General features: G+C 43.0%; 1 protein-coding gene across 1 annotated transcript in view; it reads left to right on the top strand.

Moving 5' to 3' along the window:
- The window catches only part of BRINP1 (BMP/retinoic acid inducible neural specific 1), a 171,524-nt gene extending 167,398 nt beyond the window's left edge, over positions 1-4,126 (top strand). The window contains exon 8 of the mRNA XM_045791189.2: positions 2,547-4,126. Coding sequence (XP_045647145.1) covers positions 2,547-3,687 — 1,141 coding nt within the window. The 3' untranslated portion in view covers positions 3,688-4,126. The remainder of the gene's footprint in view (positions 1-2,546) is intronic.
- The last annotated feature ends 18,360 nt before the right edge of the window (positions 4,127-22,486 follow it).

A 22,486-nucleotide genomic window follows, 5' to 3' on the forward strand; every position in this document is an offset into this window, starting at 1 on the left:
CTGGGGGTGAGCCGCTCGGGGGAGGACGGGTCTCCCCCTCTCAGGCCTGCCAGCCCGGAGGGGAAACTGACAGGGAAAGCAGGTGTCTCCCCACTGAGTTCAGAACCTTGCGAGGGAGGTTTCATTGCCAGGGGTGGGTGGTTCCGTGGATTTAAAAGGCAGAGCAGCTTCAAGGAGCACACTAATTATTCCTCCATTTTCTCTCAGCTGATAAGCAATGCGTTTAAAGCAGAGGATTCTGGGAAGCCGTGTCAACGCTATCCATTTTCAAATGTCCCATAGAACAAAATGGTTTCCCTCAAACTCCAGGGAGATAGTGAAATCCCTGAGAGTGTCTCAGTACCTTCAAAGGAATAGCTTATTCTCTGGGATAAGAGTGCTTATTATTATTACCTGTTTAATAATTGAGCTTATGCCAGGCTCTGTGCTAAATGCTTTAAATATATCCTCTCACGCAGTCCTTGCCCCCTCACTGCCGAAGATGGGCTTTATCGTGCTCATTTCAGAGGGGGATGCTGAGGTTCAGAGACACGAAGGGACTTGTTCCTGGTTACAGGACTGAGCTTTGAACTCAGTTCCGCTTGGGTCAGTGCACCCGCTCTTCAATACCAGGCTCTCCTACCCCCAGCCCCTTCTCGGCGCTTGGGCTCAGCGGCCGTGGCTCCAGGGTGCAAGGGATACAGCTGAGGGACTGCTGACCTCTCCTGCCCCAGGCAGTACGATGCACGAGGGCTCCTCTTCCCAGATTCCTAAAACGGAGATCGTGAGCCACTGCCACCACCATCACTGTCGTCATCAACACTGTGGCCGGAAGAAAGGCTTTCTTGACTCTTGCTTGACACAGATTTTCCAAAACCAATAGCGATGAGCCAGGAGACTTCTCCACTCACTCGCCGTATGGCTTTGAGTCCCTCATTTCACCTCTGAGCTTCTCTTGCCACGTCTGTAAAGTGCAGCTGAGAGTCCCTTTGCAGGAATAACAAGAACTAACTTTCATCGAGTCCTTAATACCGAGCAGTTTTGGGGATAAGCCTTCACATAAAAATTCATGCAATCCTCACCACAGCCCTGCATGGTAGTGACGATTAGGAAGGTGGACGGAAGTGCCGGCGCTGTCTCAGCTCCTAAGTGGAGAAGCCAGGACTTGAAGCCATCTCAGATTGACCTCAAGTCCCCAGCTATTTTCAGGGTGTTGTTGTGAGGCTCAAGTCAGGAAATGGGAGCGGATGTGCCCTCGCAGGGTAGAAAGTGCCAGACGCGTGTAAGGGATTCTTCCTAGCATGGAAGACGGCCAAGAGATACTCGCACAGAAATGAGGAAAGATGAGAGGCCACTAAGCTGACTGCCTTCCATATTTTTACCTATTCTTCTTCTGCTTCTTATCTGATCTAGTATCTATCTTCATTGGAACGTTTCAGTGGCTGGAACCCAGAGGCGGGCTTGGGTAGCGTTTATAAAAGTGTTGAGGGGCCGTGGGGGAGGGGGACCTAGAGATACGTGTTGTGATGCAAGTTCCACTGAATTGCGAGTTGGGAGCTCGGGGGAAGATGGGGGAGATAACATCTTTCTTACATGTGAGGATCATGTAAGATCATCAATATGGAAGCGCTAGGGGATCTGTAGAGTAAGCGCTAGGGGATCTGCAGAGTAAGCGCTAGGGGATCTCTAGAGTAAGCGCTGGGGGATCTGTAGAGTAAGCGCTAGGGGATCTGCAGAGTAAGCGCTAGGGGATCTCTAGAGTAAGCGCTAGGGGATCTGCAGAGTAAGCGCTAGGGGATCTCTAGAGTAAGCGCTAGGGGATCTGCAGAGTAAGCGCTAGGGGATCTCTAGAGTAAGCGCTAGGGGATCTGCAGAGTAAGCGCTAGGGGATCTGCAGAGTAAGCGCTAGGGGATCTCTAGAGTAAGCGCTAGGGGATCTGTAGAGTAAGCGCTAGGGGATCTGTAGAGTAAGCGCTAGGGGATCTGTAGAGTAAGCGCTAGGGGATCTGTAGAGTAAGCGCTAGGGGATCTGTAGAGTAAGCGCTAGGGGATCTGTAGAGTAATATAAACTATAATTTGTTTTTGTTCGGAGTTGTTGGATGTTATATAACCTCATGGGAGGAATCCGGGAAGGGGGCTGGACCGTGATGCAGGTTAAACACAGGAACCCCTAAGTTCTTCTCTGTGGCTCATTTCTAAAGTCTGTTGTGATCTGGCAGGGGTGGTAGTTTGGACACTCTAATTTCCTGGATCAAACTCCTTTGGGGGCCACTGTATAATGGAATCCTGGAGCTGGAAGGACCCCAAAGAACACTTACCCCAACCCTTCACTTTACAGGTGTGGGCACTGAACACTAGAAGGTTATAGGGTGTCCTATAGCTGGTCTGCGGCATTACAAGGAGCGACAGGGTAGTTCTTAGCATTTCTATTCAGTATCCTAACTATTATAACTGTTCCACTCAGGCCTTTCATCCGCTGGGCAGCTGTGCTTTGCATGATCGCTGGGGTCACCCCAACCAGCCCACCCCTGGTGGCTAACAGTCTCCGTTTTCCTTCTGTCCTCCAGGACAATCCAGCAGTGGCTTGCCAGGGTCCAGTCGCTTCTCTACTGCAACGAGAATGGGTTTTGGGGAACGTTCCTGGAGAGCCAGAGGAGCTGCGTGTGCCACGGCAGCACCACGCTGTGCCAGCGCCCCATCCCCTGCGTCATAGGAGGCAACAACAGCTGCGCCATGTGCAGCCTGGCCAACATCTCGCTCTGCGGCTCCTGCAACAAGGGCTACAAGCTGTACCGAGGCCGCTGCGAACCACAGAACGTGGACTCGGAGCGGAGTGAGCAGTTTATCAGCTTCGAGACCGACCTGGACTTCCAGGACCTGGAGCTGAAGTACCTGTTGCAGAAGATGGACTCGCGCCTCTACGTGCACACCACCTTCATCAGCAACGAGATCCGCCTCGACACCTTCTTCGATCCCCGGTGGCGCAAGCGCATGTCCCTCACACTCAAGAGCAACAAGAACCGCATGGACTTCATCCACATGGTGATCGGCATGTCCATGCGCATCTGCCAGATGCGCAACAGCAGCCTGGACCCCATGTTCTTTGTCTACGTCAACCCCTTCAGCGGGAGCCACTCGGAGGGCTGGAACATGCCCTTCGGGGAATTTGGCTACCCGCGCTGGGAGAAGATTCGTCTCCAAAACAGCCAGTGCTACAACTGGACTCTCTTGCTGGGCAATCGGTGGAAAACGTTTTTCGAGACGGTCCACATCTACCTACGTAGTCGGACTCGGCTACCTACCCTCCTGCGGAACGAGACCGGCCAGGGCCCCGTGGACCTGTCCGACCCCTCCAAGAGGCAGTTCTACATCAAGATCTCGGACGTGCAGGTGTTCGGGTACAGCCTGCGCTTCAACGCGGACCTCCTGCGCAGCGCCGTGCAGCAGGTCAACCAGTCCTACACGCAAGGGGGCCAGTTCTACTCCTCTTCGTCCGTGATGCTCCTCTTGTTGGATATTCGGGACCGAATCAATCGCCTGGCCCCTCCTGTGGCCCCGGGGAAACCCCAGCTGGACTTGTTCTCCTGTATGCTCAAGCATCGCCTGAAACTGACCAACAGCGAGATCATCAGGGTGAACCACGCCTTGGACCTCTACAACACCGAGATCCTCAAACAGTCGGACCAGATGACAGCCAAACTCTGTTAACCTGGGACTCCTTGCCATGGGCTTTCCCTTTTGTTGTACAAACGTAACAGAACAAAGCAAAGCAAAACAAAACGAAACAAAAATTTGTAAAATGTAATTAATATTCAAAGAAAAGGAGGAAGAGTCTTCATTCGTTGGAAACTAAAACGTTCTAGCAACTGTATAAAACCGTTGGGCATGTTTGTTATTTCTATACTCTGTCACGAAGAAGGGTCTCAGCCTTTGGAGGAGCTTGGAGGGGTTGCTGCTTAGGCCTCAGGTGCTGTATTGTGGGGGGAGAAGGGGAGAGCATATGCAATGAATTGCCAAGATCTCTGCTGTGCAGGTGCTAAGATTAAACACTAAAAAGAAAGAGAGATATATGTAATGTACAACCGACACTGCCATTTTTCCTTGTGGGAGGAAATGGACATAGATAAAGATATTTCTTGGGTTATGATTTCTTCCCTCTTTATGCCTAATTCCTTGTGGTTCTTTTGACTCATTCTTGCACAGGGGCGGGGATGCGATGACCGTGCTATCTTACCCGTTCTGAATAAACTGAAGCTAGTGAAGCTGGGCAGTAGGGGGGCTCGCGGGGGAGAAACAGATACATCATCACAGGGTGTTAAAACAGTAAGGACCCTCACATATCAGCTGTCACACTCCTTGATTTAGTTTGTGAAATAGGCACGGAGAGAGAAGGGCAGGCCCGTGGCCACACATAGTTACTACCTGAATAAGGATCTGAACTCTGCCTTCTGACCTCCTTGGCAGCGCTCCTTCTTCTAAATCATGCTGGCCACTTTGTGGTTTCTTCTCCAGCTACACTGCCAAGGGATGAAATATTATTTTTCAGTCTCAGGTTGTTTCGATAGCTTTTTCTCTTTTAATTGAAAAAGCCCTTTCACTTACTTTCTCCCAAAACAAATGGTCTCAGATTTCCTAGAAGTGCTTTGCATATTAAAATTTTGTCTAAATAAAAATCAATAATCAAAATAAACTAAAATGGGGTAAGTTCTAACATTGCATTGCTCTGCCAGGCAGACTTCCCCAAATAAGTATGGGGGAATAAAATGATCCTTTGATGAACTCAGAACACACAGGCACACATGCATGCACACCCAAATTATAACGATGCCATTTCTTCAGCATCTGTGAAGGTGAGAGGCCTTGTTTTGGGACTTGGTAGTTAAACTGAAAGGAGAAACTCAAGAAAGAAAACCCATTTCCGAGCACTCCTGTAGAGGATTTGGGCAGATACCACCTCTCAGTCTTCAGGATCCCTGCGTTTATCTTTTTGGCGAGGTGGCACTTGCTGGAGGTGCTTCTGAACATCCAAATCTTCATTTCTGTATTGTCAGAGAAACAGGATCACAAATTTCAGGGTCAGAAGAGAAAATGGAATTCCTCTGGTCTAAACGTCTGCCCAGTGCAAATCTCCTCCTCACCGTCTTAGGGAGATCACCGCTGTTGACCGGCTGGACCGTTCCAGTGACCGGAAGCTAATTAGCTCTACCTTCCACGCTCCTTGAATCCCTCTTTTACTGAAAGGGAACAGTAGTGTTCCTTCCAGTTTATGTTAGAAAACAGATCTAGTTTTTAGTTTAGACCTTGGCCAGCTTTTGCATACTTTCTACTCATTGGCTCCTGTTCTGCAATGTGCATCTCTCTCTCTCTCAAGTTAATGTTATCCTGGATACAATACGAAGACCTATCTCAGGGGTCACCAGAGTCTGTGAGAATATGACTCAAGGAGAACACCATCTCCAATATAGTTTAGAAGTAAAGAATTACCTAGTGTGTGTTTACGTATGTGTGCGTGTATTGGGGGTGAGATGGGGAATAAGTCTTTTTTTTTTTTATAGTGGTAAAGTCCAACTTTAATGTTCCATTTTTTAGCTTGAATTAGCATATATTCTGACACTGACTTTAACACTAACTTGCATTTCACATGAACGCAGTTTTTTGGACCTCAGCTTTTGAGGATTCAGTGTTCATTTAGACTGGCCACCCTTTCATGCCAGAGATCACAGAGCAGCTATTCATCAGGCACAAGATTTTGCAGAAGGTCAGCAAATCATCAAACATCTCTTCAATGCCTATTAGATGAATGGGGCATGTCAGAGAAACAAGAATTTGTAAGGACATGGTCTATACTTTTGTGCCACTCACAAATTAATGAAAAATACAGACATATGAACCAAATTGAAAAAATAAACAATAATTACAGTACACCATGATGAGTGCTATCGTGGGGTCAGGCACACAGACAGGAGCCCTGGAGAAGTTATTTTCTCTGTTAATGGGGTTGGCAAAAGCTTTACATGGGCATGTTTATTCTGAGTGTTGAAGTGAATCAGAGTTGGGCAAATAGCAAGAAGCAGAAGGGCCAAAGGAACAGAAAATACAAAACCACAAAGGTATAAATATGTGTGGTATATTTGAGGGTCAGTTAACAGCTTTAAAACTGTGATTTTAAGTGGGAAGCTTAACAAGGGCAGTGAGGATTTCAACTCTGCATGAGAAGTTGAAATAATCATCCATGATCTTCATGACCTGCTAAATGAATTTAAGACTGACCACCTCTCAGTGGCCTCTCTTCCTTCTTCCTTTCATCTCTACCTTTCAAACACTTCAAAGGCTCATGCTATATGAACCCCTGTACTCGCACTTTACAGACTGCTAGGCAATCTTCAGAGGCATTGTGTTACCTAATCCTTATCACAATTCAGTTAGGGCCTTCCACCTGAGTTCTTTCCCAGACTTAACCAGTTCTATGTGCAGGAAAATCCTCTTCCCTTCACCTTGAAAATACTAACTGCATCACTTCTTATTACAAAGAGAATACAGCAATGTCAAATGATTGGAAAGGTCAGGGAAATAGAGAAATTTTCAAGGAGAGAGAAAGATTCAGACATCAAAATATTTATTCAAAGGCAAAAGAAAAACACTTTGCTATATAAAAGGACACAAAGTTCTGTGGATTTTCCAGTGTCTCCTGCTTGGGTCTGGCCCTTTGAGCTAACAAGTTTCCTCTCCAGCTGGGAGGAAGAGAAGCCTGAAGCCTTCAAGTGAGATTTTAATTCAATTAGTGTCTTACCAATTTGATGCAGCAACCAAGGACCTATGGTGTCTGATTAATATGCTGATGCTAAGGCAAAAGAGTGAACAGAATGCCCATTTGGATAAGGCCTGGCAGCAAAGCGTGGCATTGCCATGGAAACCGCAGAAAGCCATTAATTAGCTATCAAATAAAATCATTGGAAAATTCTGGACCCTGGCATATCTGCCCCCTTCAAAGAGGAGGGCAAGAAGAGGTCATACTAACAGCAAGGCTCCCTTCAATGATTAAAATCATAGTTGCACAGAGACTGCATGTCACAAAGTGGAAGAAAGATTGGGAAGTAAAACAAAATGGACACAATGAAAGAAAAGAGGCTTTGGGATTATTCAAATCCAAGAATATAATTTTAAATGTAAAAGTATCTTGTTGGGTTTCCTATGCTGATAAAGTTATCTCAATGACAAACATTTTCTCCTAGTTTCTTTTCTGTGGAAAGAAAGTGAGACTAATATGGATCCACCACATGGTGATAAGTGATCAGGGGAAGGGATTATAGAGTCAGAGGGTGTGGAGAAATTAACCCATAAAATAACAGATACAGATTGTATAATGTTCCAAGTTTAAAAAATTAAATTAAAAAATTATAATTAAGAAACTAAATTAAAAAGAAGGCAGAAAAGGAGAAAAAAGAATCATTAAAATAGCTGGACACATAGACATAATAACAAAACTTACTATACAGATAATCACAATAAATGTAACTGGACAAAACTGGTGAGTAGAAAGACAAAGGTTGTCAGACTACACATTGTAAGTTAAAAAAAATAAAAGGGAAAGAAGGTTTCAAAATAAAAGGATAAAAATATGCTAGACAAATATTAACTTAAAAAAAGCTGATGCAGCACTGTTAATTACAGTCAAAAAGACTTTAAGGCAAAATACATTATTAGTGTTAAAGAAGGTCAATTTAGCAAAGAAAGTGAGACCAGAGTGGACACGCAGAACCATAGACTCCGAATGCTAAAGGGGTCATTAAAGAACCGTAAAAATTTCAACCTTTAGAGATGAGGAATTACACCCAAAGTTATTCTACAAGTTTTCAACAATAACCATGATTACAGTTCCCTCTCTATTATCACTAAGTGAAAGGTTGTCTAGCACAATCTCCTACCCAAGACAAGAATCAAGAATTAGCCCCATGACATTTAAACTAATAGGATATACAAACTCACACATATGTTTTTTCTTGATAGATATACACATATATGTAATATACTATATATTATAATATATAGTATACATACCATAATATATATATCATAGTATACTATTATATTACATTATAATATATTTTTTCTTAAGTCACCACCATCTTATATATGGGCATTTTTCCAATTGAGGATCAACTCAAATCCTTGGATGGTTATAAGGAGCTCAGGTTGAGTGCAGATCACTCTCTTACTGGAAACTGAGTGTTAGTGGTTCCAGCCTTGTCAATGCTAAGAACCTAGAAGGAACATGCCTTTCTCAATATCAGGGCCTGCAGTTACAAATAAGCTCACTCCTTGATTTTGTATATCAGATCTAATTGTAAGCACTCTGAGTCAAGGCATATGGTACACTTTCTGTCTACTTCAGTTCAGAATCTTCCTTCCTTCTCAACAGATTCACAAATCAAGATGAACGGAGGGAATAGAATGGCATAGATTTGAATTGATGGGCAGGAAATCACCTCAAAAGTCACAGAGTTAATTTGGGGGGAATTACAGATCTCTGAGAAATGTGAAAGCTCTGGGCTTTTACCCAATAAAAATGTACCATCAATTACACTACTGAGTAATGTTTCATAGATCCCTTGATGACCTTTCTTGGACATTCTGGAAGACTGTAAACTTTCAGTAAGTACCTCAGATCTAGGCTAAACTTTCTATTTTACAAAATTTAAGCTTCAGCTTTTGGAGATGAGGAGTCATATCCCAAAGTGATTCTACAAGTTTGGAACACTTACCATGAGTTTAGTTCCCTTTTCACTATTTCAAGTGTAGGTTGGCCTAGAATCACATATCAAGTTAATGTAGCTCATACAGCAGAATCCTGCCCTCAAGGAAGGCAGCTGTGGTTTTTATTTTACATTTTATTTTATTTTATTTTATTTTTATTTTATTTTATTTATTTGTCAGAGAGAGAGAGCACAAGCAGGGGGTGGGGCAGGCAGAGGGAGAAGCAGGCTCCCTGCTGAGCAAGGAGCCTGATGCAGGACTCAATCCCAGGACCCTGGGATCATGACCTGAGCCAAAGACATATGCTTAACCACTGAGCATCCTGGAAAGCAGTTTTGTTTTGTTTTGAGATTTTATTTATTTATTTGAGAGAAAGAGAGAGGGAGAAGGAGCACTAGCAGGGGGAGGGGCAGAGGGAGAAGCAGACTCCCTGCTGAGCAAGGAGCCAGATGCAATGCGAGGCTCCATCCCAGGCCCCTGGGATCATGACCTGAGTTGAAGGCAGACACTTAACCAACTAAGCCACCCAGGCGTCCCAAGGAAGGCAGTTTTTAACATAAAGAAACATCTTGAGAAAAATGGCAGTTATAATCACTTTAATAAAACCCAATATATACTAAATCCCAAATGTATAAAGTAGATATATTTTCTATAAGCACTAACTAAAAGAAAGAGGCCTCTAAGCTGGAAAGTAATGACTGTGGTTAAAGGACATGAAGGGATGCTTTGATAAGTATGACATCATCAGAGGATAGAGAGTCTAGTCCACTGAACCTAGTACAAGGGTACATGAAGTTTGAAGGAGAGAATGTTTGTCTCAGTCAATTCTGTCTGCTGTAGTAAAAATACCATAGGCTGGATGGTTTAGAGAGCAAACATTCATTTCCCACAGATCTGGAAGTCCAAGATCAAGGCACTGGCAGATTTGGTGTCTGGTGAGAATCTGCTTCCCGGTTCACAGAAGACTGTCACCCCTCTGTGGTCTCACATGGCAGAAGAGGCAGGAGTGCTCTCTGGGGTCTCTTTTATAGGGGCACTAATCTCATTTATGAGAGTTTCACTCCCATGACCTAAGCCCTCCCTACCTCCTAATACCGCCACCTTGGACGTTAGAATTTCACATGGGAATTTTCAGGGGAGTGGTAGGGAGACACAGAAATGTAGTCCATAACAGTTAAATCAGCAAAAGGAAAAAAAAACCCTCTGTTAAATAACTTGGAATAAACAAATGAACTTCACGAATCATAAATTGAGTTGCTAAGTATCTAACCTCCATTCTTGAACTTCCTTGGTTGGAAGGTGTCCTCAAAACCATATTGACGCCACCAATTTTTCCAATATTTCCCTAAGAAAGAACAAGGAGCCTCTTCACAATCAAGGGCTCACAGTGTTGAGAAAACTTCTAAACGGAGCCTTTTACTTACTCCGTGAAGAAAATGACTTCTATAAAAAATGTAAATGAAAGCTTCAGAGCTGATGATAGGAGGAAGGATGGACACCCAAGAGGCAGGAATAAATTTCAGTGTTGTTGTCACCTGGGGTGGCTGTATTTTTCTCTGTCACGTGACCCCTGCAAGCCTTAACCAGGGACCAGCAATTGGTTTGACTTTGCCCCAGGCCTGTGCAAGTGAGGAAATTGTAATGTCTTATAAATTAGACGATGATTATAAACACTGTCAAGGGATTGTTAATTATATGGTGTTAATTGTATAACACATAATTATAAATTAATAATAACGTCACCTAATCTTTTTGTTGGTGTACAACAGAATGCTGAGCTTAAATTCTAGGAGCTAGGTTTTCCTGAATTATTAGGCACCTACAGAACCAGGATTAGAACTCAAATTTCCCAATTCCCAGATTAGTGATGAACCATTACACTCAATGTTATTGCTGACACGAGAACGTAACTGGCAGCCAGTGCTGTGGCTGAGAACACAAACCAGGAGACACGAAGCGGGAGACCGTGATTAAAGCTCAGCCACTTACTACCTATGTGACTTGACTGAGATATTTAACCTCTCTGTGCTTCAATTTCTTCTGTAAAAATGAGGTTCTTAATAGGTCCTTTCTAATAAGGTTGCTATGAGAATCAAGTACATTTAAAGAGCTTACAAGAATGATTGGCATAGAGGGTGCCTATCTATTTGGTACGTAAGTGACATAAATAAAAATACAATTTAGATAGATATGCAAATTAATAATCTGCATAATGGCTAAAATCAATTGAGCTCGTTTTACCAGCCAAGCACTAGAGTAAGAATTTGATGCAAGTTATCTCACTTAACTGCACGGCAACTCAATGAGGCGGATCCAATTTTCACTTCTGCTTACACACGAAGAAACTGAGTCTCCGGAAGATGAGATAACTTGTCTGTGGTCCCACAGCTAGTGATGGAATTCTGATTCGTCAGTGTTCCCCAATGGGCCTCCTAATTATGCCACCCATGGTGCCCCGTTAAGTGCAAATAAATGGTCAAAGTTATCTAGAAGAATAACCGGCCCTTAAACAGTACCCGGTGCCACTCCTTTACTATAGAACTCTTCAGTTTCTCTGTGAGTCGGAGTCAAGGGTAACCAGCTAGTGTTAGATGTACTGACTCCTGAGATCGCAGAGCTTTAGGAGGCACACAGGAGGAATGGGCTGCCTAGGACAGATCTTCTCTCTGGAAGGGCAAGATATGGCTCAGAGCCTACATGCATTTCTTACTCCTTCTCAAGCACCTCGGAGATGCCTACTGGCCTCAGGTATAGCCACCATCTCCTTGAGTAAAGCACCTTTGACTTGCACCCTGCTCTTCTCTGGGAAAGCACAGTGCCAAGGGACTGAAGTCAACAGGTGGTGCGCAGGAGGTGAAACTGTAGTCTCTTCCCCACGGTGGTCATAAGACGAGAAAGCCTTCGATCTCTAGCTGGGCCAATCCCACATTTCAACATAGTGGGTGGAACTGGAACCAGTCTGATGCCAGGCTCCTAAAACCCCACCCCAAGCCCATCCACAGTAGACTCACAAAATTGGGGGGAACACTAGGAGGAACAGGAGGATGAGGGTGACTTCTAGAAACAGTGTGCTGCGCCCCGGGTTCTTGTTCCGCTTCCTGCTGTCACACTAGTTGCTCAATCTCTCTCCATCTTCCCATCCCAGTATTGTCATCCTCGGCCATCACATGCCAATCAGTTCTCTTACAGTGGCACAAAGACTTCATGGACAGAAAGGCAGGATGAACAAACTCTATCAACTATAATGGGATGAGGGCTTCTAAATGTCTCAAAACAAAATCACTTTTGCGAGTCTTTTCTCAAGCAATGTTTATGGAAAAGGGGAACATCAATGCCTATTTCATCTTCTAACCTTGTAAGGTCAGCCAGGACTCAGGAAATGGGATTCAGCACATATTTACAGAGAAGGAAAAGAAGGCACCTAAGGTTGACTGAGCGTCTCTGATGTCCCAGTATTTAACATGTATCTAATTTACTCGTTTAGCACAAAATGCAGCAGTAGGATGAAGTGGTGAGCAGCATGGTTCAGTTCTTGGCTCCCTTTACAAACTCTGTGACCTTTGAAAGTTACTCAACCCCTGTGTACCTCAGTTTCTTCATCTGTCCTGTGGGGAGAATACTAACTCCCACTTCATCAGGTTGCACGAGAATGTTTCCTTTGCCCAATTTCTACCTTTACCCGAGTCAGTACAGATAATGGTCTGCCCAGAACTCCCTGGTCATAGGAAACACTCAGTAAAAGTCAGCTTTCATCATTCCTTTGGGCCAGGCCTGGCTCAAGATTGGGGCTTGAAATTTGAGCCCCGTGATGCGCTTTGGCTTCCCTTGTTGCTTACGTGGCTCCTCTGGAATTGTCTTATCGCACAGGAATTGGGTGGAGGACTTAGGTGAATCCCTGTCTTCCAAAAGTTGACAGGCAACTCATAGAAACAGACGTATTCAAAACCTGAAATAGGGGCAGGGTGCCATCAGAGAAGATATCATTTTGAAATTATAAAAATAGCACCTGGGAAGAGGAGAATGGAAGACGGAACTGGTAAGGGAAGTAATGAAGACAAGAAGCTCCAAGGGACTGTTCCCGGCGTCATCCCTGACAAAGCCTGGTACAGCCTCACCCCACTTCCAGGCAAGCAGGGATGTTGCTTAGCAACCCAGCCAGGCCCAGCAGAGTGAGCTCTGTGCCGGCGCACTAAGGGCTGCCACTGCAGTCCTGAACAGGACCAAGCTTTTCGCCTTAAACCCCTCCTCCAGCACAAGGGACACCTGCAAATTGAAAGCACTTGGGAGGAGAGTCTTCTGAGAGGTTAGGTTGAGCAGAAGGCAGGCATAGGGGAAAATACTCAGTTTAAACGAGTGGAAAAAATATAGAGTGAATTTTCTTTTCTTTCTTTTAAATGGTGCAGAAATTTGATGTGCTAAGAAAGATTTGCCAAGCCAAGGACTTGGTGAGTCTGCTCCACTGAATGTTGATGTGGCAATTGAGGCCAGCAGGACATGCCCAGTTCCTAGCTCATGTAGGCCACCTCTCCCAACAGCTGCAGCCTCTTGATTCCCACCTACAAATTCAATCTCAAAGTAAGATCTGGAGAAAATATTGTCCTTACTCAGGAGAGATTGGAGGTGTTAGAGTTCAACTCTATATTCATTCCTTTAACAGATTTTTTTTTTTTGAAGCTTGGCAGTTAGAAAGGAAGATAGGCTTTAATTTTTAAGTGTGATACACGTTAAGGAGAGTAAGTATGAGATGCTGTGGGAATATACCGCATGGACCCCTAACCTAGAATGGACAGAGAAGGGGGAAGGTCACAAAAAACACCAGAACCTGTGATGTTTAATAAGCGTCGTGAACGAGAAGTTAGAGTTCAACAAAGACAGGAAGGGAAAATTATTCCATATGGAGTAGCAGTTCATGCAATGGTCCAGTTCAATGAAAAAGAGGAAAGAGGATGGGGTGGAGAGAGAGACAGAAGACGGGGGAGGGGAGAAGATGGGGTGGAGAGAGAGAAGACAGGGGAGGTGAGAAGATGGGAAGAGAGAGAGAGAGAAGAGAAGAGAATTGGGGATGGGGATGAGGAGGAGTAGAAGCCGAATATATGAGTATTATGCAGCCATAGAAGGAAGAGTCTTGCAACTCATATGAGAATTCTGGACTGTATCCTGACAGCAAATGGCAACTGTTTGAATCTTAAGAATCTTAAGCATAGCAGCAGGTGATCAAATGTACTAGCATACAGTCAGCTCTTCTGCTATTCCACTTTATGCTTGAATCCCAGTGCTTGGGTCCCTAGTCTAGTCTCTGGAGCTCCTGGTGTGGTCTTCTGCCTAATTTTCTAAGAGAAGGGATTTTGCATTTTTTGGGGGGCGGGGTCCATATCACCATCCCTTCCCTAATGTATGGAGTCTTGCTCTTAAATCTGAGCTCATTTACATCCTCTTCTTCTGATTTTGCCTGTTTTAGGACTCTCCATCACCCTCCTACACTGCTGGCCCCTCCCCATAAATCATTATGGTTGCCTCTGGTGCTGTTGGATTGGACTACCTCTCTATCACCCTGCCAACACTAGGTAAAATCCACTAAGTGGTCATCTCCCCATTAACCTGCAGCAACTGTGTCTGAACCAACTACTTGCCCAAGAACTGATCCACTCCGTAGAACTTGTCTCATATCAAGTTCTGTTCATCCTAGTGATGATGCAAGAAATCCATCTAAGTCACTAGCCTCTTTAAAATAGTGCTTAAGGGCCCAAACTCTGGAGTCAACTTCCCTTGAGGGTGAAACCTGCCTATATCAAGACTTAGCTGTGTGAACTTTGGCAAGTTAGCTCATCCCTCCGAGCATGGTTTCATCATCCTTACATGAAGATACTCACACAGACATCATGGGGGCTGTTATGAAGATTGAAAGAAACTATGGAGAGAAAAAACCTAGAATAGCACCTTGCACATAGTAGGAAGAAAATAAATATTTCTCTTCACTATTCCTCTGAAAGTGCATTATCTACTTACATTTCTGGTTTTGATCCTTACAATGACTTCCTAAGATTGAAGGATTAAAGGAGATTACACATATAAAGCACAGGTACATAATAAACACAAGATAAATATTAGCTATTATTATTAATTATCATTAATGAAGCAGAATATCCACTGAGAGATTAACTGTGTCTTATTTTCTGGAATACAGGCTCATAGTAAATGAACAAGTCTTCACCACCCACCATGACTGTCCTTTTTGTGTATTCACACATACCACCCCCAAGAGGCAGCATATGTCCTCTAAGGGCTCTTCTCAATCTTTGCAAAAGGCCGGCATCTTCTTTAGTTTCAGAGGCCATCCTATACATGACTCCATCCAGGGAGGTTAGCAGAATGGCTGCATTGCCCATCTCCACGGGTACCATTCTCACCTTAGTCTAGAAGAATGGCATCTTGTGCAGGAGTTGATACCGTTAATGACTGTTATATGCTGAACTGTGTCCCCCCCCAAATCCATACGTTAAAATTCTAACCCCTGGTACCTCAGAATGTGACTGCATTTGGAAACAGAACCTTTAAAGAAGTAAGCTAAAATGGGGCTACTAAGGTGGGCCCTAATCCAGTCTGACTGGGCTCTTTATAAGAAGAAATTTGGGCACACGAAGAGACATCAATGATGCCTGGTCACAGAGAAAAGAGCTTTTGAGGACAAAGCAAGAAATTGGCCATCTGCTGACCAAGGAAAGAGGCCTCCAAAGAAACCAAATCCACCAACACCTTGATCTAGGATTTCTAGCCTCCAAAACTGTGAGAATTTCTGTTGCTGAAGCTGCCTAGTCTGTGGCAGCCCTAGCAAATTACCACAGTTCCCATCAAAGAATCAGGCTGCAGAGACTGCAGGTAGGAGAGAATGAGAAGACAGAACTGTTCACTGGGAGATGCTACGGTGGCTTGGATTTCCTGAGATAAGACTGCACCTTGCTTCCCCATGGGGAGCTGGACCTTTGACCCAGTGGCTGGCCTAGATGCCCTGGAGAATGGACACACTGTGTGGGCTTAAGGGAAGTATCCAAGACACCTTGTGAAGACCCTGAGTTCTTCTGAGTGACCTCAGTATGACCCTCTGGATAAGAAGTAAGCAGAAGTTTTCCATGGCCTCTCCAGATGAGAGCTGCCAGGTAGTGGTCAGTAGAGACCAGAGACCAGATCTCTGCCTCATTTTCCTTGGACAATAAGTGTGCAGAAATGAACGTAGTATTCAAAAGAGGATTGGAGAGAACTTCATTAATGAGTGTGATGGTCATCCTGGCAATGAGGATGGTAACAACTCAGAAATATATAATTTGAAAAGAAAGAAATAGAACATTTCTAGCATCTGTTAATGTTATAGAATAAACTAATATCCATCATATGTAAGTAGGCAGAATAGCTATGAAGTCACAGTTGATTAGTGTCAGGGGCATTTTTACCTTGATTTCTGTTGCCTCCCTAGTACTAGCACAGCACCTGGCACCCTTGTGTGTTGAAAGAAAAGATGGACTACTCATGTGCTATTTACTATATTTCAGAGCTGCACAAAGACCCTGAGCAGCAAAAGGGACAGAGCCAAGGTCTCATAATAACCATATGTCATTGACAGACAAGGTGTCTTAGTCAGTTTTGGCTGCTAAAACAAAATATCTTAAAATCAGTGGCTTAAAGAGCATTTATTTCTCACAGTTCTGGAGGTCAAGAAGTCCAAGGTCAAGATGCCAGTGATTCAGTTCCTGGTGAGGCCTTCTTGGTTTATAGATGGCTTCTTGAGTCTCCGTGTGGAGGAAAGTGAGAACTCCAGAGTCTTCCTATTTTTATAAGGACAGCAATCCCATTTTGGGGGCTCCACCTCATGAACTCATCTAAACGTAATTACCTTTCAAAGGCCTCACCTCTAAATACCATCATTACAATGAGCTATGCAGGGTTTCAAGATCTGAATTCGGGGTAGGGGTAGGGCACATTCCACCCATCATACAAGGAAAGAATGAAAACAACCACTTCCACTCCAGTGCTCTGCTCAAAGCCTATGTAGATATTTAACATTCTTTCTCCAGAAGCATCTGGTTCAGGATTCTGCCTGGACCACGCCAATGGATGGGCAGAATGATCTAGTATGACAAATCCTCTTTCCCTCTGTCCCCCTGTGAAAGGAATTTGCCATCCTCTGTGCTCATCAAGCTGGCAACATCAATCTGGATGTTCGTTAATGACACTGACCTCAATCTGTCATGTTGCAAGAAACCCTTCACAGCAGCTAGGATTTGCTGCCATATAAGGGCTTTATTGTACATAGAACTCTCTAATAAGCTGATTAAAAATATTTTTGAAGCCTTGATGTGTACGTTTCGGACATCTGATAAGAAGCAAAGTGAATGGACACATGCTGAGTGTAGAACGCAGGAATCCTGCTGAATTAGAAGATGCTCGTACTTGAATCATGGCACACTTCTCTTGGTTGACAGAGCAAAGGTCTGGCATGATGATACCCTCGTTTAAGCCTTTTCTTGTTTTTTTTTTTTCTTTTAAATATTAAACAGTTTATTGAAACTAAGAAGACAACAACAACAACAACAACAACAACAATTAAAAAAAAAACTTCACCCATTTCTTCCATTCCTAACTCCCTACCTCTGGCAACCACTAATCTGTTCTCTGTATCTCTGAGTTTGGCTTTTGGTTGCTGAGTTTTATTTTGTTTGTTTTCTGTTTTTGTGTGTGTGTTTAAGATTCCACATATTAGAGAGATGACACAGTATCTGTCTTTCTCTGTCTGCCTGAGTTCACTTAGTATAATGCCCTTAAGGTCCATCCATGTTGTCACAAATGGCAAGATTTCACTCTTTTCTTTGACTGAAAAGTATTCCAGTGTGTGTGTAGTTGTGTGTGTGTGTGTGTGTGTGTGTGTGTCTATATATATCTCTATATATCACAGTTTCTTTATTCATTCATCCATAGATGGACACTTGGGTTGTTTGCATATCTTGGCTATTGTGAATAATGCTGCAATGGGCATGGGGTACGTATGTCTTTTTTTGAGTAGGTGTTTTTTCTTCAGATAAATATTCCAGAAGTGGAATCGATGAATCATATGATAGTTCCATCTTTAACTTTTTGAGGAATCTCAATCCTGTTTTTCCATAGTGGCTAAACCAATTTATATTCTCACCAACAGTGTACAAGGGATCCCTTTTTCCACACCCTTGCCATCACTTGTTATTTCCTGTCTTTTTGTTACTATTTTAACAGGTGTGAGGTGATATCTCATTGTGGTTTTGATTTGCATCTCCCTGACGATGAGTGGTGTTGAGCACCTTTTCATGTACCCAATGGCCATCTGTATGTCTTCTTTGGAAAAATATCTATTCAGATCTTCTGTCCATTTTGTAACGAGATTATTTGCTTTTTGATATTGAGTTCTTTATATATTTTGAATGTAAGTCCTTTATCAGATATACGATTTGCAAATATTGTATCCTATTGAGGAGGTTGCCTTTTCATTTTTCTTAATCGATCATTTCCTTTGCTGTGTGGAAGCTTTTTAGTATGATGCATTCCCACTTATTTATTTTTGTTTTTGTTGCTTTAGCTTTTGATGTCACATTAAAAAAATCCTTGCCAAGACCTATGTCAAGGAGCTTACCACCTATGTTTTCTTCTGGAAGTTTTATGGGGGATTTAAGGTCTTATAAGTCTTTAATCCATCTTGAGTTAATTTTTGTGGATGGCATAAGATAGTGGTTGAGTTTTACTCTTTCACATGTGGCTATCCAGTTTTTGCAACACCACTTTTGAAGAGACTGTTCTTTCCCCATTGCATATTCTTGGCTCTTTTGTTGCAAATCAATATAAATTAATCTGGGTTTATTTCTGGGCTCTCTATTCTGTTCCATTGATCAATGTGTTTGTTTTCATGCCAATATCATACTATTTCAATTATTATAACTTTGTAATACAGTTTGAAATCAGAGAGTGTGATACCTCCAGCTTTGTTCTTTCTGAAGACTGCTTTGGCTACTCAGGGTTTTTGTGGTTCTGTACAAATGTTAGGATTATTCTATTTCTTTGAAAAATACCATTGGAATTTTGGTAGAGATGACACTGAATCTGTAGATTGCTTTGGATAGTGTGGATAATTTAAGAATATTGGTTCTCCTAATCCATGAGCACAGAATATCTTTCCATTTATTTGTGTCTTAATTTCTTTCATTAATGTATTGTAGTTTTCCATATACAGGCCTTTTACCTCCTTGGTTAAATTTATTCCTAGGTATTTTATTATTTTTGATGCAATTGTAAATGGAACTGTTTTTTTCATTTCTGATTGTTCATTGTTAGTCTATAGAAATACAACAGGTTTTTGTGTACTGATTTTGTATCCTAACTTTACTAAATTTGCTTATTAATTCTAACAGTTATTTGATGAAGTCTTCAGGGTTTTCTATATATAATATTGTGTTATCTGCAAATAGTCATAGTTCTATTTCTTTTCCAATTTGGATGACTTTTATTTCTTTTTCTTGCCTAAATGTTCTGGCTATGACTTCCAATACTATGTTAAATAAAAGTGGTGAGAGTGGGCACCCTTGTCTTGTTCCTGATCTTAGAGGAAAGGCTTTCACTTTCCACCATTGAGTGTGATGTTAGCTCTGGGCTTCTCACATATGGTCTTTATTATGTTGAGATATGTTTCCTCTATAACTACCTTGTTGAGAGCTTTTATCATAAATGGATGTTGAATTTTGCTAAATGTTTTTTCCACATATATTGAGATCATCATATTTTTATCCCTCATTTTGTTAATGTAGTATGTCACATTGGCTGATTTGTGGGTGCTGAATCATCTTTGCATCCTTGGAATAAATCTCACTTGATCCCTAGTTTGTTTTAATGCCAGTTCAGCACATGAGGGATAAAGTCACAGGTAAGCATTGGGCCTCCCTAGGATGGACTGACTTCCAACTGTGCTTCATGAGACAGCACCATTTTATTACCTGTATGCCTGGCACTGAGCTGAAGGTTCATGTTCCTAATTCCCCAAAAGACTCTGAAAAAAAGACAGGCATAGTCATCTGCATTTTACAGAAGAAACTGAGTCTCAGAAAATGTCTTTAACTTTGGGGCTTTGGAAGAGTGGGATTCACATCAGCTCTAATACCCATGCTCATAGTATTAAAATCATTCATTTCTTCAATCTTGAGCACCAACTATGTGTTTTGTACTGTACTTAAATACCTTGATGCCTCAAAAGGAAATGGTGGATCCTCCCCAGTCAAAAAGCTTTCACAATATTCTTTAGTGTAGCAGTCTTCTAGGTGCTCATTCTTATTGGTACTTTACCATCATATTAAGAAAACTAACCATACAGTTGACTACAATACTATGTGATTGACCATTATGCAAGAAAGGATTGACTTAGCAGACTTGGGTTGCTCAAACTGTTCACATTCTAAGAAAGGCCTGCCTTTAAGACTAGCTCTTGGCCAACTCCTAGGAGATGAGCTCTGAGCTTTTGGAATTCTACCTGATAAGAGTGTTCATGTGTACCCAGAGCCTTGAGCCATTTGACCAGATCACGCTAACAAATGTAATTTACAGTGAATGTCTGTTTTTGCTCTAAGGACATAAAGTCAGAGTAGCTGAGGCCAATTACACAGACACTGCATGCCCACATAACTGACCCTCAAAAAAAACCCTGGACACCAAGCTCGGGTGAGTGTCGCTGGGTGGCAATCCTTCACATGTGTTGCCACACACCATTGCTGAGAGAATTAGGGGTATGCATGGAACTCCTCAGGGAGCAGACAACTGGAAGCTTGCGTTTGGTTTCTCTTGGACTTCGCCCTACTCACTTTTTCCCTTTGCTGATTTTAGTCAGTGTCCTTTAGATATAATAAACAATAACAGTGAGTGTAACGACTGAGTGAGTGAGTGTAACAACTTCTGAGTCCTGTGAGTTTTTCTAGTGAGTCAAGGAGCCTCAGAGTGGTCTTGGGCAACTCTGAAAAAATGATCCACTTCTCTACCCATCATCTTCTTTATTCCTTACTACAATTCAGAGGGCACCTGCATTGGCATATCCATTGCATTGATGAGGGAGCAGAAGGCTAGCTGAAGACAAAGCGTAAGTCTACACCCTGCAACCTCCCCCATCCCCCTACTCCTGGGTGGGATAGGTGATGTTCCTCCAGGAAGTTCCCAACTATCTTCATGTTAACACCCAGGAAGTTCCCAACTATCTTCATGTTAACGCCTTGCTAGAGGGAAAAACAACCTTAACTTGACAATGGCCAGGCCTCTTATCCTGTGAGTCTTCTTTAACATATGAAAATCCTTTTGAAACCTCCCTTTTTTCCTTACCTCCCCTAACCATATAGTATATAATCAGCCACCCCTCACAACCCTAGGGCAGCAGCTCTTTCTGCCCACGGGTCCGGTCCCTGTGCTTTAATAAACCACCATTTTGCACCAGAGACACCTCAAGAATTCCTTCTTGGTCATTGGCTCCAGACTCCACCCCACTGGACCTCACCAACGTTCCCAAACCCCATCAGCATGAATGAGGAATCCTAGGCTCCATGAGGACAAGTGCCTTTCTTGACACATGTTTTAGGGGGCCCAATGTCACTTGCATTCTAAACCAGTAGAGATTGAGAGGGGTTAAGCAGTCGAAAAAACTAAATATCACCATCACATGGATAAAGCAGACATTCAGGTGAACACCACAGTTGACTCCCTAATACCACATCCCAAAATTACAAATATACCCACCCAAACACAGAGAGCATTGGAAAACCAGAGGTTTCTCTCCTTGAAAACAAATCTTCCATCCCAAGCGTACGGTCTGTTGGGGAGCAGCCCAGTGAACTATTTTACAAGTAGGCAGATTTCAGAGAAGAAAGGTCATTTGCTCTTCCAAACACAACTGTTGGAACACACTCTACTTCCATGTGAAGAGTAAATAAGGAGGTGAAGCACCGCCTGGATATGCTTCTAATTAACGGGTGCCCTTTTGCCTGGAATCAGTGAGCCAGGAGAAAGAAAGTTTTTTGCATGTTGCAAGAAGTCGGTGATGCTCTCAGGACTAGAATTCCCAGTGGTCACAGAGCCCAGGACGCATCCCCAGACATCATTCTACATCGAGTTCAAGGCAAACATGGTGCTTTTTATTGTTAATTTACAACTCTCAAGGTCTCAATGGTGTAAGGTACTGCAGATATTTAAAATGCAAAAAGCCTTAAGTAACCTTCATTGAACTTAATTAACATCACCTATTTAAGGAAAACAATTCCCCTCCCTTTGGACCCAGGACTGTTTCCCAAAGCTGGTCCCTGATACCTGAGCTAAGCATAAACCTTTGTGCACAAATTGCTTCACATCATATCAGAATGCAGCCAGTTACTCAGACCTGGCTATGTCTCCACTTCTTAGGCCTATTTCATCTCTCCCTCCTTTTATGGACTTATGAAGTGGTTCTGAGACACAGGGGTTCTGCGTCTCACTTTCATTCTTTCAGTTGTTCATGTAATGAACATGTGTTAAGCATTAGCTATCTATTCAATGTTGCTCTATTTTCTGGGGATACAACAACAACTACATTTTTGCCTCAAAGGGTTTACTCCCAGTTTTAGGAAGTGGAGTGTGCTTACAAACAGTGCAGACATGCATCTCGAGAACAACGACAGGAGTATTTGCAGGATAAACTAGGGCACAGATGAGGGAGTGGTCCATCTCCCCGTCACTC

This window comes from Ursus americanus, chromosome 18 (genome assembly GCF_024610735.1).
Source record: "Ursus americanus isolate L20-20 chromosome 18, mUrsAme1.1.p, whole genome shotgun sequence".
Lineage (NCBI taxonomy): Eukaryota > Metazoa > Chordata > Mammalia > Carnivora > Ursidae > Ursus > Ursus americanus.